This window comes from Xenopus laevis, chromosome 9_10L, assembly GCF_017654675.1.
Source record: "Xenopus laevis strain J_2021 chromosome 9_10L, Xenopus_laevis_v10.1, whole genome shotgun sequence".
Taxonomy (NCBI): domain Eukaryota; kingdom Metazoa; phylum Chordata; class Amphibia; order Anura; family Pipidae; genus Xenopus; species Xenopus laevis.
In genome coordinates this window covers 7,465,007-7,483,670 of record NC_054387.1, presented here as the reverse complement: position 1 = coordinate 7,483,670, position 18,664 = coordinate 7,465,007, and the positions used below count along the sequence as shown (strand labels likewise).

Sequence of the window (18,664 nt, the reverse complement as noted above, 5' to 3'; positions counted from 1 at the left end):
CTCCTCCTAGAGTGACGCTAGCGAGCGGTGGCCGCCATTTCGTGTGAGTGAGCAGTAAAGGAGCGGCGGCGGGAGGTGGAAGGAGACGGAGAGACGGTGGTAAGAGATTTCTCGAGGGGACGACAGATATAATTTGCCGAGGGATTGATGTATTGCTGTTTCTGTATCTTGTTTAGCTGGTTGCCGGGTTCTAGGCGTTCTAACCATACAGCTGCATGTAGTTGGGGTGTGTTGTAGTTCTGTCACACCTAGTGCTGCTTGGGAGGAAGGTGGGGTAGTTGACGGCCTATTCTAATATTGTTTTACTTCTATATAAGCCAGACCTGACTTTTCAGGGCCAAATAGATTTTGCTGTGGGCCCCAATCATCACAGGGTCCTCTGGGATAAACCATAGCGAGGGTGGGGGGGATTTGTTACATGTTATATACAGCTTGTGGGCTCCAGCTGCTGGAGGGCCACACTGGGCGCCCATGAGTTATGGAACCCACCAGCCTTCATTCATTCTTATCTAACTCTGCCATTGTATGCATGGCTGCCCCCCAGGGATGGAACTGTAACTACTGGGGACCCCTATGTCTGCAGTTTCATGAAATATCTTATTCCCAAGCTTTAAAGGGGGTCTTAATTGACTTTGCCGTATGGCTGCCTTGCTGCTTGCCACCCTGTACGTAATATACTCTTGTAAAATATATAAAATATAAAGATATTATAAGTTACCGAGGAGCTCCATGACCGTATAAAAGCACACGGCCGAATATACAGGTCATGGAACTCCGAGGTGACTTCTAATATCCTCATATTTTGCAACAATGGCTACTTTATAATGATACACAAGTTTCAGCGAGTCATGTGACGGAAATGACATCACTAAGCTCCGATTATAACCGATGACCTCATTAAGCACCGTTTATATAGTGAATAAAGTACCCCCTCTTGTAAAATATAAGGATATTCTAAGTCACCGAGGAGTTTCATGACCATATAAAAGCACACGGCCGAATATACAGGTCATGGAACTCCGAGGTGACTTCTAATATCCTCATATTTTGCAACAGGGGCTACTTTATTTATTATAATACACACGTTTCAGTGAGTCATGTGACTTAAGTGACATCACTAAGCTCCGATTATAGCTGATGACATCACTAAGCTCCGATTATAGCTGATGACATCACTAAGCACCGTTTATAAGGATATAATTTACAGGATATTCATGGCTCTGGTGTATTATAAACCAATAACAATTGTTTCTCTTATTTCTAACCCTTCTATAGTGAATAATGTACCCCTGCTTGTAAAATATAGAGTATATTATAAGTCATTGAGGCGTTCCATGACCATATAAAACACAAGGCCGAAAGACTAGTGCTTTTATACAGGTCATGGATCTCTGAGGTGACTATCTTCATTTTGCAACAGAGGCTACTTTATTTATTTATTATACTGCACACGTTTCAGTGAGTCATGTGACGTAAATGACATCACTAAGCTCCGATTATAACCGATGACCTCACTAAGTACCGTTTATAAGGATATAATTTACAGGATATTCATGGCTCTTGTGTGATATAATTACAGAGAAAACTATCCATGTCTGTAACATTCAGATATATAAGAGCTGCCCAACCAAGAGCCATGGCTGAATTAAAGGGTTTTATAAACCAATAACAATTTCTCTTATTTCCAGCCCTTATAGTAAATAATGTACCCCTGCTTGTAAAATATAAGGATATTATAAGTTACCACGACCATATAAAATCACGAGGACAAAGGCCAAGTGTTTTTATATACAGGTCATGGAACTCCTCCTTCTTATAATACACATGTTTCAATGAATCATGTGCCAGAAATGACATCATTAAGCTCCATTTATAAGGATATCATTTACAGGGTATTCATGGCTCTTGTGTGATATAATTACAGAGAAAACTATCCATGTCTGTAACATTTAGATATATAAGAGCTGCCCAACCAAGAGCCATGGCTGAATTAAAGGGTTTTATTTATTTATTTGAACATTATCTCCCATCACCTGCATACAGACAAGAAGGCTACCTGGCTTGTATTGGATCCATTATCCAGAAAGCTCTGAATTACGGGAAGGTCATCTCCCACAGACTCAATAATAACCAAATAATTTCCATCCATGTCTCCTTTTATACATGAGAGCTCCCCCAACCGAATCTCTAGCTGTTGCTGAACTAACAGTGGGTTGGAGGGGGGCCCTTCACTAGGGAATATATTCACATACGCAGCAACACTAACCATCCAGGTCTCCAGCAGGTTGTACATTACCTCTGAGCTGTAGAAACGACAAACTCCGTAAATAATTCATGAAAAGAATGAAATATATACGGGGTGAATGAAATAAGAGAGATTAGAACTCATCCTAATTCAGCGACAATGAACGAAGGCAACGGGAGAAGCAAAGTCAAAAGTACAGGTATGGGACCTGTTATCCAGAATGCTCAGGACCTGGGATCTTTCCATAATTTGGATTTTCATACCTTAAATCTACTAGAAAATCATATAAACATGAAATAAAGCCAATAGGCTGGTTTTGCCTCCAATAAGGATTAATTATATCTTAGTTGGGAGCAAGTATAAGCGACTGTTTGATTATTACACAGATAAAGGAAATCAGTTTTAAATATTTGCATTATTTGATCATAATGGAGTCTATGGGAGACTGCCTGTAGTTCAGTGCTTTCTGGATAACTGGTTTCAGAATAATTACTCCCAAACCTGTACTAGCAGTTTTAGGGTAAGTCCACACACGCAGATTCGGATAGATTAGTCGCCCCATCGGCAAATCGCCTCTTCTTCGGGGCAACAATCTCCCTGAACTGCCTTCTCCCTGCTAAAATGAAAATCGCCTGTGGCAGTTCACACGCGTCGCTTCAGTTTCTAAAGTGCCCAAAGTTGCCGTATGAGGAAACTTTGGGCGACTTTGGAAAACGAAGCGCCACGTGTGAATTGCTGCAGGCGATTTTCATTTTAGCCAGTGGAAGGCAGTTCGGGGAGTTTGTCGCCCCAAAGAAGAGGCAATTTGTCGATGGGGCGACTAATCTCCCCGAATCTGCTTGTGTGGCCTGACCCTTAGACTGCCAACAGCAGGCTTTCATCTCAGAAGTCTGTGTTTTTTTTTTCCTTGAAGATCAGAGTGTCACCGACCCCCAGCTGTGTCCTGCATTTCCCGTTTAGACTCCAAGAAAGCTGCTGAGCCAAAAGCCTGGGGCAAGCAGTCTAAAACTGCTAATGTCTCACCTAAAAATAGAAAATCAATGTACGTTGTAATAAAATAAAAATGCTTCTTGGGTTTAGAATAAAGGGGAGGGCAGGTCTAAATAGAGATGCTGGATTTGGGAGTGCAACAAACTGTGTTGTAAAAGCAAAGATCTGATTGGATGTGGCTCATAATAGTGCTGCTGTTAAACTGCTCCTTCTGTAGTTGATTGGCTAGCAAAGGCATTGCTCTTACTATTGCACGCTTTATTAGCTTGATTCTATGTGTTTTACTGCGGCTGTCGGCTGCACTTGTGTCATTGTCATGTGACTGCAGCAGAGATCACATGTTCCCACCAGCCAGCACGGCATTCCAGGAAGTGCCTATTAAATAAGAGCCTCTTGCAGCCTTAAAGGTGGCCATAGATGTTGGTTCTGCTCTTTCTTGGAATGGATTTTTCCAAGAAAGATAGTTTGTTTTAATACACACGTGTAGAGCTAAATCATCAGATATACATATAGAAACAATAGAATTCTTCCTGTATCTGCCGATTCAGCGCTTACAATGGAGACCCAATCAAAAGGCGCCCAATCAAAATTTTCTGCCCAGCCCGATCAACGAGCCAACGAGTATCCAAGTCTTCTACCGATATCGGTCAGCTCTTTTCACACCATACACGCACATATATCGAACGAAAATTTGTGTGTCTGTGGCCACTATTAGTTACTCACATTAGCCTTTGCAATTAAAAGGGGTTGTTCACCTTCCAACACTTTTTTCAGTTGGATTCAGATAATTCGCCAGAAATAAATATTTTTTCCAATTACTTTCTATTTTCTATGTGTAAATTGAAGTGTAAAGTGTCATTTTTCACCTTCTAAAGCAGCTCTGGGAGGGGGGCCGCCGACTAGCTATGTACGAGCCGACCTCGCATGCTCCTTTCCGGGTCGCCGGCTTCCAGGTTGAGTTTTTAAGAGACCCGGATGTCGGGCACGTATGGTGGGAGGACGGGTGTCGGGGAAAAGCCTGACCTGCACATCACTACTTCCGACCCTGCAAACTGTTTTTAATGGATAAATTTAGTTTATACATTTCTTATCTTTGTCCCTGCTGAGCTGATTTCCTGAGTTTCATTACAGGCAACTGTTAGACTTGATACGATAGTTGCTGATACTCCAGAGATGCTGCTGAGAAATGGATCAACTAATGGAGCAAATTGTAACAGTTCAGAGTCTGCACCTGAATTACTGAGCTGTCAGACTCAAAACACCAGAGACAGGGACATTCAACATTAAACTTAGATTTTGGAAAAACCGGTAAAAAAAAATAAAAATGGAAATCAATTGAAAACGGTCTTTATTCCTGGTTAACAATTGAACTGAAAAAAAGTGTTTTAAGGTGAACATCCCCTTTAAAACCCCAGTCCGCTGATATAAAGGAAAAGTATCGGTTTACTTCAGAAACAATGAGACACTACTTTGTGTTTCCACGTTGAACTTGCTTATTCATTTCCTGACAATTGATATGTATGTGACCCAGTGAAACAGACTGCTAGACTCATTTACACTGCTGCTGTATGTGGTCAGGTTAAAGGAGACATTTGGTGTAAAAAATAAGAATGTACCAGTGCTTTATACTCATTTAGATTGAGGAATTGTGCTTTAAAAAGTGTTTCAGGCTGATTTATTGAATATTTCTGCAAAAACCCTAATAATCCCTCCCTTCTCTTCCACGCAGGCTCTCAGCTCACTGCACTGTAGGACAGGAACCAATCAGCAGCAAGCAGGAACTGATGGGGAACTGAAGCCTGTCTGTGCTTGTGTGACTGCAGGGCTGTGATTGGCTGTCCCCCTCCTACTGTGCTTCTGGCAGGGACCGTTAGGACACGCCCACCCCTCATTTGAAACACAGTCAGGGACCAGAGAACATCTATAGGGAGCTCCAATAAAGGGGCCATGTTTAAAGATATACATTTTTAGCACCATGTAAAAGCAACACCATATATTACTTATAATTACTTACAAAATTAGTTTTTTTCATTTATCCTATATGTCTCCTTTAAGGTGGCCATACACTGTAAGATCGGTCTAAAGGACCGATATCAGCAACTTTAATCTGCCCATATATGGCCACCTTAACAGCAGGGCTTTGAATTAAAGGGTGGTTCACCTTCAGGTTAACTTTTATACATTTTATAGAATGGATTATTCCAAGTAACTTTTCAATTGATCTTCATTGTTTATTTTTGATGTATTTTTTTTTTTTTAAATTACTATTAAAATATTTCTTCTGACTCTTTCCAGCTTTCAAATGGGGGTCAATGACCCCCATCTAAAGAACAAATGCTATTTAAAGATACCGGATTATTATTATTTATACATGGGGTAGGAGCTGCCATGTTTAAGAAGCACTCCGTGAACATAGAGCTGATTGTGTTCTGTATCTTTGCTTTAGAAGCTTCTTAGACAGTATAGTGGAGCATTTTTCTTCTGACGTTTTCCAGCTTTCAAACGGGGGTCACCGACCCCATAAAAAAAACTGCTCTTTAAGGCTATGGAGTTATTATTATTGCAACCTTTCTGGGAATATCCCTCTACATCATACTAAAGGTTAATTTAAAGGTGAACAACCCCTCTAAGAATATCTGTTTTCTACTGGATGTCACGGAGGCAAACTCTGTGATAGGGCCATGCACAATATCGTCATGCACACAATACATACACTACATAATTATTCTCTCTCCCAGAGACCCTTAAATGCTCATCTAAAATGAGACAATGCTTGTCCTCCCACACTCACATTCGTCAGTGTCGTTTTTTTGTTGCAGGAGGGGTGGTGCAAGGTATTTGATACGTTGCTCTGACAACATAGAGGCTTGTGAAGGACGTTGCCTTTATAATTGCTGCACTCATGAATGTGGCCTTGATAGAGAGTGGGGGAAGCATTGCAAGAAACGCTGCTTTGTAACCAGTGCTGCCCAATGGAAATTATGAAAAATAAATTACATTTAGAAGAGCCACATGCCACACCTTTTATCAGGAGGGGGCTTTATAGAAGGACCCACACTGCAGCAAGACTTCCAGAAGTGCTGTGTATCTCATAAGTGACAATTAAAGAGAGCGTTTCAGATTATTATGCCTGCCTATTGTATTTAACCACAGCGGAGAGCACTAGGAGCTGATTTTGTTTTTTCCCCATTGACTTTCGTCTTGGAAATATTTGCAGCGGTCAAAACGGTGCCGTCGATGAGATTGTATTGCACAGTGTTTTGCCAAAAGACTGGACATACTGTCAAAACACATCAGTTAATAGTGCTGCTCCAGCAGAATTCTGCACCGAAATCCATTTTTTTTCCAAAAGAGCAAAAAAAAATTTAAATTTAATCTTGAAATCTGACATTGGGATAAACATATTGAGTTTCTCTGCTGCCCCCAGTCATGTGACTTGTGCTATGATAAACTTCAGTCACTCTTTACTAGGGGTGCATCGAGTCCACTATTTTGGATTCGGCAGAATACTGAATCCTAATTTGCATATGCAAATTAAATGTGGGAAGGGGAAAACATTTACTTGTTTTGTGACAAAAAGTCACACAATTTCCCTCCCCACCCCTAAGTTGCATATGCAAATTAGGTTTTGGGTTCGGCCAGGCAGAAGGATTCTGAATCCTGAACCGAATCCTGGATTCGGTGCATCCCTACTCTTTATTGCTGTACTGCAAGTTGGAGTGATATTACTCCCTCCCTTTCTCCCACAGCAGCCTAACAACAGAACAATGGGAAGGTAACCAGATAGCAGCTCCCTAACACAAGATAACAGCTCCCTGGTAGATCTAAGAACAACACTCAATAGTAAAATCCAAGTCCCACTGAGACATATTCAGTTACATTGAGTAGGAGAAAAAAACAGCCTGCCAGAAAGCAGTTCCATCCTAAAGTGCTGGCTCTTTCTGAAATCACATGACCAGGCAAATTGACCTGAGATGCACCTACACACCAATATTACAACTAAATACACTTGCTGGTTCAGGAATGACATTTTATATTGTACAGCGAATTATTTGCAGTGTAAATTAGTAATAAATATCATGACAGAATCCCTTCAATTTTACTATTGTTTCCCTTCTAGGATACAAACACACTACAATGGGGAACATCTTTGCCAACCTGTTCAAAGGTCTCTTCGGTAAGAAGGAGATGAGAATTCTCATGGTGGGCTTGGACGCAGCCGGAAAGACCACCATCCTGTACAAGCTAAAACTTGGCGAGATTGTGACCACCATCCCCACAATAGGTATTTAATTATTTTATCTTTTTAGTATACAGTGCATGGCTGTTATTTAAAGTCTGTGCAAATTTATTTCATGTGCTCTTTTTATTTATTTATTTATTTATTTTTATTCCCCTCTCTACTCCAGGTTTTAATGTTGAAACAGTAGAATACAAGAACATCAGTTTTACAGTGTGGGATGTTGGTGGTCAGGACAAAATTCGACCTCTGTGGCGTCATTATTTCCAGAACACTCAGGGTAAGCAAATCTGGTGCCGACAATACAGTTTGGATGGCCATACACGGGCAGATTAAAGCTGCCGATATCAGTCCTTTAGACCGATTCAGCAGTTTATCTGCTCATGTGTGGGAGCATCTGATGGGTCTCCTCGATTGATATCTGGCCAAAAATTTACCTGATCTTCAACCAGCACGTGCATTTTTTTTTCCTGCAATCGAGCACTGCATCAGCTACGACCCATTGACGCCCATTTCCTTTGTATAATCAGATTGTTTGGCCCTTGGTGGGCATGTCGGGGAAAGATCAGCTCTTTGACGACCTCCCCAAATGATCTTATCGTGTATGGCCACCTTTACACAGGATTCTGCATGACTGCTTCAAACTCTTTATATAAACAAAAAAGTGTGTGTGTACACAAATGGCCTGGTTGTGAAGCTCATAGGGATCCTGCCATTTTATATACTTAACTTATTGCACGAGGCTAAAGTTTGAGCTTGTCAATAGCCGCAATGATCCAGGACTTCAAACTTGTCACAGGGGGTCACCATCTTGTAAAGTGTCTGTGACACTCACATGCTCAGTGGGCTCTGATTGGCTGTTGAGAAGCTAAGCTTAGGGCTCGGCACTAATTATCCAGCAGAAAATGAGCTTCCCTGGCTGTAATATAAGCTGATGCTACAGGTTTGCTGATTATTAAATTCTGATGCTAATTGCACTGGTTTCTGTGCTGCCATGTAGTAATTATCTGTATTAATTACTAATCAGCCTTATATTGTGACATTTGTATTCTATGTGTACTGTATATTGTGAGTGGGTCCCTAAGTTCAGTAAGTGACAGCAGCACAGAGCATGTGCAGTGAATCAACAGAAAAGAAGATGGGGAACTACTGGGGCATCTTTGGAGACACAGATCTTTACTGCTAAAGGGCTGTGGTTGCCTTGGGCTGGTACAAAAACCCAAAACATCATGTACAACATTTCTAGCTACTTCTTTAGTTAGGCTTTAGTTCTCCTTTAAGTATTGCTACCTGCCTCTGGTCAATTGCCAAACCTGATTATTATTTGCATTTATTATGCAGAAAACTGAGGGTAATTGGACTTAATGGCAAACAGACAATTACTCTAACATTACAGTTCTTATAATAACCATACAGGGGTCATTCGTGTCAAGCAAATGTTTAATTTTTTTATCTCTTAAGAGAATCGTGGAAGTTCTAAATGCAACTTGTTTTCTTTTCATGCAGGTCTCATCTTTGTTGTGGATAGTAATGACAGAGAGAGAGTGAATGAAGCCAGAGAGGAGTTAACAAGGATGCTAGCAGAAGACGAGCTGAGAGATGCAGTATTGTTAGTGTTTGCAAACAAGCAGGTAAGATTAATCCTTGTTTACACCCAAACCTTTCTCTCCAATAAGTCAACTTTGTCTGCAGCTTTTGTGTATTTATGAGCTGTTTTGCTACGTAGTTATGGTCACAACCCACCTAGTTAGTTCACGGCTTTTTATTTTTTAAAGGGGAAGTAAAGTCTAAACTAGAATAATGCTAGAAATGCTGTATTTTGTATACTACATATAAACATGAATTTACTGCACCACAAGTCTAATCAAACAAATGATTTATGCTTTCAAAGTTGGTCACAGGGGGTCACCATCTTGTAACTTTGTTATACATCTTTGCAAGACTAAGACTGTGCACATGCTCAGTGTGATCTGGGCTGCTTAGGGATCGTCATAAATGATCAAAACAGCACAAGTCAAATATCTGCCAGAAGCCGATACAGCAAGACTGATTAATAATCAGAATATACAGACTGCACTGGGTCCTGTGTTGTCATGTAATCTAATGTGGATTTTATAGTTTTTGTATTGTTTAATACAAACTTTCTCCAACTCTGCAGAACCAGTGGCTGCAGCAAAATAATCCTCCAAATAGAATCCCAGTTCATCTGTTTAAATCTGGCTCCATGATCTTTGTCCCTGCAGCTGGACTTGGAAACATTAAAGGCAAAAATAAAATCCAATCTAAATCTCTATATAGTCGCCGACTGCTCTACAGGGAAACAAACCAAGCTGCTCGAATTCTGCACGGCTGGGAAGTAAGGCTGGGGCTTCCCTGCTGTTCATAAGTATAATTGTTTCCCTGCAGAGCAGTTAGGGACCGTCTGACAATTCCTATCCACAGCAGTAAATGAAGGGAGAATTTCACTGCATACAGTCAGGTTTCTCATAATTAAAGTATATTGGGGAGAGGTTTCTTTTTCATTAAAGCAAGTAAAAATTGGATTTTATTTTTTTTGCCTTTACATGCCCTTCAATTGGAGTCCTGGTCATTGTCACAAAATATTTATAGCTTTCACCGATTCTACGTTATTTTTAAGGATTTAAACTGCTCCACTTCACCCTGCGACTGTTCTGCTTATCTGAAATAGCCGAAGAGCTACAAACCAGCTGTTGTCCTACTACAACTCTCATGGTTTTTTTGCTAAATAAACTAGAAGGAAAGATGTTGGATGCTGTAGTTCTACAGCTGCACATAGCCTGCCTTGGTTTCATGCCTCATTGTTTTCCTTTCCTGTTTCTCATGTTTTTGTTTTTTCTTTGTCTACAGGACCTTCCAAATGCTATGAATGCTGCTGAAATCACAGACAAGCTGGGCCTGCATTCCCTTCGTCATCGGAACTGGTACATTCAGGCTACCTGTGCAACCAGTGGAGATGGGCTGTATGAGGGCTTGGACTGGCTCTCTAACCAGCTGAAGAACCAGAAGTGATCCCTTTCCATATGAGTGCCCTCCATCCCTATGCCCCTCTCTCTCTCCCACCCAACTCCCATCCTGTTCAACATCTTGTCAGAGCTGGCTAGCATCTCTGCTGTGTACCGGGCAGGCATGTTTCGTTCAGCACACGTTACAGTTGTGTGTGCTTGCACGCCTGCTTGAGTGGGAGCAGCAATCTCACACTGTGCCTTATACATGCTTAGCAGTATTAATCCTCCACACCCAAAATAACACTACCCATTCAGCCATGTCAGCAGTTGCCTTCGACACCCATTTTGTGCATTGCATTCAGATTGTGTAGCATCCTTTCTGCCTATCTTGGCGTTGTGATGTAAACATTCAGGGCATCTTGCATTAAAAAATGCAGTGAAGTGCCCCTCACCTCTCCATATGCTGCCTTTAAATGTATCCATTCATGCTTTTATCCACCCAATTTGATTGTGTCACAACTTTTATTTCCCCTAGAAGGCCATTATTTTTAAGCAAGTTTGGCATTTATTAGAAATGGCCTTTTTTCATTTTACATGGCAGCTGTAGAGCTGAAAAAATGGGTGCATAGACACGGTCAAGGTAGTGGGCTTTCAGTCTGTTACTGCAACTCCCATCAGACATTGCAGTAATGGTAATTAGGTTGGCAACAGTCGGAGAGCCGTAGGCACTGGATTGAATAGAATAGGTTATAGGAATGTTTCACTTTCTCAGTGTTGGCCCAGTGCAGTTTACATACTTCTCTACATACCTGCACACTTCATACTGACTTGCATGTAGTATCACCAGCCTGCTCTTAAAGGCTTCTGAGATGACTGCTCCCACTCTTTAGAATTTTTTTTTTTTTTTATTTCTATAAGGAATATCCTTGGGTGCTCTTGGATATCCCCTGCCTGGAAGGAAATCTGTACAGTGATGAGGTATTCTAATTTACTAATATTTTATTGCATCAAATATATATATATATATATATATATATATATATATATATATATATATATATATATATATATATATATATATATATATATATATATATATATATATATATATATATATATATATATATATATATATATATATATATATATATATATATATAATAATTTGTCCCCCCAAATTGTCAATTCTTGGTCTCAATGTAGCTTTGTGTTTATCAGAACGACTGAGATTTGGGGATTTAAGAATAATTGAGCAGCAGGGAGGTGAGGGGGTAAAAAGGTGAGAGGGAATATGTATGTGCACAGTCACTCCAGAAATGTATTGACTGGTTTGCGGCATTTCCAGAGTTCTGGGGGGGGGGGACATCCACAAACAGGAAGGGCGCAAGGTGTACATTACTAGTAACAAGAATGTAGGACAACTCGGTAAATAAATAATTTTATATGGAAAAAAAACCTGCTAATTGTTTTTTGCGAAGCGACATAGTTTGAAATGTATAAAATTGGGTGGTTAGAAAATGGATTTTGGTTAAAAGAAAATAATCGGATAACTGTTTAATTTGGGGGAAAAATATTGAAATCCAGAAACAAGGGCTGGGCAGGGCTACTGTTCTATTAAGCAGGATAAAGACAGGTTACGGCAGAGTTAAGGCAACCTACAGCATTCCAAGGTGATCCTGGGGGTTGTAGTTGTGTACGAGCATTGGTCCGTACCATCATCAGAGCCATATTTTAGTATAAATGACTTATTTACACCCCTCTCCCTTAGCGTTTGGCTTAGCTGTGAAACATTTTATCACCAGCAGAATTACCCCCACACTGAGGGTTCTATCCTTCCCTTCATTCTGTACCCCGCTTCCCTCCCACGAGGCCACACCTACTGGATCTAACGAACATTTCAATTAATGTCTTTTTTAATATGGAGGCGGGAGAGTGGTTCTTACTTTGTGTTACTCCCAGTGTGCAGCATCAGGGGTTTCCGTTTCATCTTAAACCTCAAAAGATTTGTAGACCATTTTTTTCTTTTTGTGGGGACTTGGGAATGTAGCTCTTAACAATTTTAAATATATATATATATATACTTCTTTAAAAGTCTGTAAATGAGACCGTTTTCATATCTTCATGCGTCAAATGAATCGAAGCTTTAATGCTCAACTTTTATTTTCCTGTATAAACTGATTCTAAAGTGTGAAGTACATGATGTACAATTGGACCTAAATCTTTTTCTTTTTTTTTTTTTCTTTTGTTTTCTAACCATGTTGTAATTTGTCTGATATGCTCTAAAATAAAAAGTATTGAAATAATATTGGTTGGATGTTGGCTGCATGGATCCATAATTGGCGGTAAAACAATCGTGTTGGGGTTCTAGAACATTTCAATGACAGAGCAGACTTAAGGCACAGTGATTCAGATGATAGAAAAAGCCCCTTATCCAGAAATCGCTATGTTCCAAGTATTCTGGATAATAGATCCCATATTTTCATATATTATGTGCCTGGAACCAGTTTTGTTACTGCTACAAGTTGCTTTTAGATGTTCTGCATTGAGGGCTCTTGTACAGTATAGTACGTGCGCTAATAGATGGAGAAGCTAGGTGGCGCTGTTGCTGCTTTGCAGTTGCACTATAGGATGTACTGATGCCATCAGTCAGTCGATTTCGTGACTGTATAGGTATGGGATCCGTTATCTGGAAACCAGTTATCCAGAAAGCTCCTAATTACGAAAAGTCTGAACCAGCCTATTGGGTTTATTTAATGTTTACATGATTTTCTAGTAGACTTATGGTATAAAGATCCACATTAAGGAAAGATGAAATATCTGTAAAACCCCAGGTCGAGAGCATTCTGGATAACGGGTCCCGTACCTATATCTGATTTGATTTTGAAATTAAAAGTGGCCATACATGAGCAGACTTAATCTGCTGATTCAGGTCCTTTCTGCAGTTTATCTGCCAGTGCACGGGGCCCTCCCAGACAGATATCTGACCAAAAATCGTCCAGGTCTCGATCGGGCAGGTTTGATTTTCCCATCCGATCAAGGACTACATCGGCTAGTTGATGTGGCCCTCATCAAGTCATCTGATATTCCCGTCGTAATCCAGTCATTTGGCGGTAGCGCAGAACAATCGGATAAGCCCAATATCTGCGGCCTTCTGGTGGGCATATTATTTATACAATGTCACATATTGGGGTAAGAGCCGCTCATTTGATGACCTTGTGAAACGAGGGGATCTTATAATGTATGGCCACCTTAAGACTTTCAAAGTTGTATCTGGTTGGTTGCATGGATATATACTTTACCGGAATTTCCATGCAATGCATTGGTGTTGGGATGTGACCAGCTTGCACCCTTAGTAACAGGAGGTCTCGTTTGCACATTCGCTGTGCGTAGGGCAATGTGGCCACTAAAAGATTTTACTAGACTTGCAATGGATTTCAGATCCATGACTGGCGAGGGTATATAGAGCTATGTAGGTCCATAGGCAGGGATGTTTAGGTTCCATGTATGCCTGACTGGGGCCAGAGAACCCTTAAAATACCCCTTCCCTCCACAGGATAATAAAGGTGACCCCTTAGAAAATTGGATTGTAAATTACCAATCACTTTCAGCTTGGCACATCGTATAACTAAATCAGGAGAACCTACAGATGAACGTCTCCTCTAAACTGCATTCTGAACACGCCGTGTAATCCCAAATCTGTAAATGCATCTTTATTAAGAATATATTTAAAGTCACAATTTACAACAAATTCAGCAACACACAAAGCAAAAAAAAAAAAAACAGGGTTTCTGACCAGAATTTATAGGCAAAAGTAATATACAACTTGGATCCTATCCCCTTTCCTACCACACAAGGCAGTGTTAGAAGGCAGAGCTCCCTGGGGATAGGGCTAACTGTTGTTGAAAAGAAATACACAGTTAAATGGTGCAGTTGCTTTCTACAAAGCGCCGGCACTTCATGACTTTTAGGTAGGTCTCCACTTTGTGCATATCTTTCTTGAAGCAGGACAGAAGGCCGTAGACTTTTACCAAAGCTTCGTCACTGCGCAGGTTGATGTCAAACCTCTCGTACAGGGGTCTCAGGACGGGGAAGCTGCGGAAGCTACCATCCTCCAGCTCCTGAACAATATGAAAGAAATAAATTCTAAAATATAATAACACCCTCTTGGGTGTCCATCTTGGACCCATCTTCCAGCCAACCAAACCATTAGCTGGGCTGCACCTGCCTTTATTCATTAGAGTATCCAATGTTTCACAGATGCTACATGAAGTGCTTGGAGAAACAACCAACCTGTAGCTAAAGATGTTTATAACTTTCACAGATATCCCATCCTCTGGGACTGGTCCTTAGAGGGCTTAGGACCTTGATTTGGTTGTGCCAACCTTGAAGGCCAGCTAAGGTAGAACGTTATAGATACATCCGAAAGCTAATCAAGTCCATTAGAATGAGATTTAGGGGTGAACACATTTGACGTCCTAAATATTTGTTTAACTGTGGCTTAATGGCTGTTTCAGCAATGTTTTTATATATTTGTAACAATGTGATGAGCTAAAAGGGGCCCTGATCAAATGGTGGGCCCTTTAAAAGGTACCAGAGAAGGACAACAACATTCTTATGGAGCCATGTTCTTGCACCCACCATGGAATACTTTATCTGCAGTGTTCTCAACATATCCCCAGGGAGAATTACATGCTAGAGCCTTCATTTATAAACCTAACCAAGCAGTATCTGCCTGCCACTCAAAGGTACTTGCCCTCATCAGAGCCTGGATGCCTTCCTCCAGATACTTCAGCCTCTCGTACACATCAGAACTCCCAAACACCAGGTTGTTGCTGAACACTTTGCTCAGGGCTTGCACTGGATTCAGCCACGATTGAATGAGGGTCTGAGAGAACCGCAAAAGTTCCATGTCCTGCGGAGTTGGAAGAACATGAAAAAGAAAACATTATTTATGGTACAGGCTACATGTTCTTATCTCTTTGGCCTGTAGGAGTGAGCTGACTTGAAGGGGATCGCTTTAGCTGAAGGAACCTAGCAAGCCAAAATTTAGTTGCTGCTAAAAATCAGTTGAGCTCAAATCATCAGATGGAGATCATCAGGTGGAAAACAATAAGTTATGAAGACAGTCAAGAACCTCTTTCAGAGCATTTTGCTTGGGAGAAAGTTAGAAATGGCTTCTGCTATTTTATATTCGTATATACAACCTCTCACTACTTCTCGCTTCTCTCTCAGCAGACACATTGGAAAAAGCAGGACAGTTCACATTTGGCACTTACAAGAACTATAGTAGTGGTTCCCTAATTGTGGGCCTGTTGCTGTAGGCAGTGGAAAAGATAAGGGGCTGCTACATGAAGAGCAATCAAAAGATATGGGATCAATTTGCTGTTCTGGATACTTCTGGAACGCTGTAGCATGGTAGACAATATTTGATATATCTCAAATGTTACCTGGACTCGAGTTGAGCTTGGCTCAGAGTCCAGAAACTTACGGATACAGTAGGGATACACTGAATCCATAATTCTTGGATTTGGCCAAAAAATTGATCATCTGCAAAAAAGGTTTGGCCAAAAACTAAACCAATCCAGTATTTGGGTATTTAAATTTGAGGAACATTTTTAAAGTTACAAAAAAGTCACATGGCTCAGATTAAGTTTATCTTTAGGCTTACATAGGCAGATACTAATAAAAAGTTGTTGAATAGACAAGGGCATATCGTTTCAGCAAGTTCTAGAATATTTATGGAATATGGTGCCCAATATTTTTGAAACCAACATGCTTGATAAAAGCACAACATTAAACAGGGACCCCTGTGTATTTTTCGGCAAACCCTCAACACTTCCATAAGGTGAACTTTGGATTGGTTGACTTAACTCTAAGCATGAATGAAATGGAGAGAGTTCAAAGCAGTGCAACTTATGAGTTCAATGTAGACCTAACCTTCTCAGCATCCTCTGTTGATAAGTGCTGGGTGATAGTCTCTTAACAAACTACAGACTGAGAAAGGTCCAGGATGTGAAGAACTCACGTTGGCAAGATAAATACCCTCTATCAATTTGTATTTTTGGCACGACCACTATGCAACGCTTTCTATAGTATTTACTTACAGACTTCTGGTGAGTGTTGTCTTTGTCTGTCGGATAAGGGATGGTTTCAGAGTAACAGGACACCACATGGGAGTTCTTATTAGAATGCCTCTGCTCTTCTGGGATATAGGTCCTCTCCTAAAACACAAGTTAGCCGACACTATTGGCCTCCTGCAACGTTTGATGCATATGTTTTAAACACAACATAAATTGCTTGGGGTTATGAAGAAATATATGCCCCCTCAAAAAATTAGGGATACTCACATAATCCCTGTAAGTGTCGGCAGCCAGCATGTGAAGGTACTGTGCCCTGCTTACAGCATTGGTGAATAAACTGAACAGAGGCACCGATGGGAAAGCGCCAACATCAGCAACGTTCTTCAGCAACAAGACGACTAGGAGTCCAAATGAAGAGCAGAACCCTGCAAAAATGTATGGTCACAACACCCACATTTCCAGCACGCACTTCATTAGCAACACTTATTTGGGGCAGAATTTGAAACATAACAAGGGACCTCTACCATAAACTGTTGTTTTTTTTAATAATGAAAGAAAATGTGATTCTTCCCAACTTTCCAATATACAGTCAAAAACAATCTATCAGGCAGCGAAAGAAGTTATAATTGACTATGCATGAAGCAGACACCAGCAAAATGATATTGTAAACTTCACTGGGGCAGAGACTGGTGGGATCCATTATTATTATTTGTGTGATATGTTGGGTTAAATGAGATCTTGGCTTCCTAAGACAACCCTGCCCTTTACAAACCTGTAGCCATGTGTTCGAAAGTTGAATGTCCCACAGGTGGTCACTGAAGGTCTTCGGCTCGGTGGAGATTGGAATGAATCGGTGCGGTTGTGAGCCATTTTATATACATAATCCCATTAATAGGGATAAGGCTGACACTGCTGTCACTGGCGTAACCAGGGCACACCTTATACATAAGTGATATGTTTGCCCTGGGATAGACATTAATATGGATCCTGTGTTTTGACATTTATCTCCTTTCCCACCACATATCGAGCCTGCTGCTTTGCCTCATCTGGCCTTATTATTGAGCGGGGACGAGCACACATTGTTTTTCAACACAAAGGTGTCAAAACAATGAATTAACCACAGGTTTCTACGTAACTTACAGTTTGGCCTGACACCAAAATGATGGGCAACGAATTTAATTCTGTACTAGGGATATTCAACTTCAAAAACAGTGCTGAAGGATATTTCATACAAGCTAAGGATTTTATGAAATACAATTTCCAACATCCTTGTCCAATGAAGAAGATATGCTTGAATCCATGTTGACTTAATTACAATGGAATGTTGGCTGGACATGGTAGATAAGGCACAAAGTAGACACGTCCAGTTATCCATTCTACTGCTATGGCTGGAGTTTTCCATTACCGGATGTTTTTGGCAAACCACACACCCCCACAATAGCATCCAACTACATGACCTTACCTCCTAGGACACTTGATGGCCTCTTTTAAGGGGAATTGGCACTAAAAGAATCGTACAAAAGGAAATATGAATGGAGGTAGCCAGACAGCTAAAGAAACATGGAGTCATGTGCAATGCTGAAACTGCTGGAGTCACAGTTTCATAGAAATGAGGGCAAAGAAAGCAAAAGGGAAATGAAGGTGCAGAGAAGAAATGTACAGTAAAGAGAGAATATATCCATGGGGTTGGGTAGGAAGAGTCTGCCATCTCCAATCAGCTGTGGCCTTTCCTTGAAGCTAATGGCAAGAGAAGGAAAAGCAATAAATGAAATAACTATAAAGTGACACTAGACATGGTGGCTCATTTTATATAAATCTTTATAATGGTGTTGTGCTTCCCAGCCCTTACTCTGTGGCGACCGAGAGGGGCCCAAGGGAGGTGGTCCCAATACCAACCCAATGCCCATACTGGAGATTCCTAAACTGTAGTACTGCCCCATCAAGGGGTGCCAGAAACTGGGTGAGGTCTGAGGGCAAGTCAGTGGTGAGATTGGGGGGGTGGATTATTCAGTATGTGCCAAAAATGGGGAGGCCATTTATTAACATTCACATTTTAGTGGCTTCAGAGTTTTTTAAAACTATGATTAAACTTTATTTCTCTAATATCAGGAATGCCTTGTCATTTATTTACAGACCCAAATAC

General features: G+C 40.7%; 2 protein-coding genes across 2 annotated transcripts; one reads left to right on the top strand and one right to left on the bottom strand.

Moving 5' to 3' along the window:
* The first annotated feature begins 53 nt into the window (after positions 1 to 53).
* arf1.L (ADP ribosylation factor 1 L homeolog) lies at positions 54 to 12,744 on the top strand. Its single transcript, NM_001086588.1, is given in 6 exon segments — positions 54 to 99; positions 7,356 to 7,520; positions 7,645 to 7,755; positions 8,982 to 9,106; positions 10,344 to 11,490; positions 11,604 to 12,744. Coding segments are annotated over 4 exon segments (546 nt in total). The 5' UTR covers positions 54 to 99; positions 7,356 to 7,372; the 3' UTR covers positions 10,506 to 11,490; positions 11,604 to 12,744.
* Positions 12,745 to 14,358: 1,614 nt separating this feature from the next.
* gh1.L (growth hormone 1 L homeolog) lies at positions 14,359 to 17,365 on the bottom strand. Its single transcript, XM_041576655.1, has 5 exons — positions 17,294 to 17,365; positions 16,789 to 16,946; positions 16,546 to 16,662; positions 15,195 to 15,353; positions 14,359 to 14,559 (listed from the first exon to the last, which is right to left on the bottom strand). The coding sequence occupies exons 1-5, from the start codon at positions 17,301 to 17,303 to the stop codon at positions 14,359 to 14,361; spliced, it is 645 nt and encodes a 214-aa protein (XP_041432589.1). The 5' UTR covers positions 17,304 to 17,365.
* Positions 17,366 to 18,664: the final 1,299 nt, after the last annotated feature.

What these genes read in the sequence shown, in the direction of transcription:
- gh1.L (XM_041576655.1), bottom strand. An exon ending in ACAACACTCACCAGAAGTCT is followed by an intron (nt 15,354 to 16,545) that starts GTAAGTAAATAC and finishes CCAACTCCGCAG; the next exon opens with GACATGGAACTTTTGCGGTT. An exon ending in GCATCCAGGCTCTGATGAGG is followed by an intron (nt 14,560 to 15,194) that starts GCAAGTACCTTT and finishes CATATTGTTCAG; the next exon opens with GAGCTGGAGGATGGTAGCTT.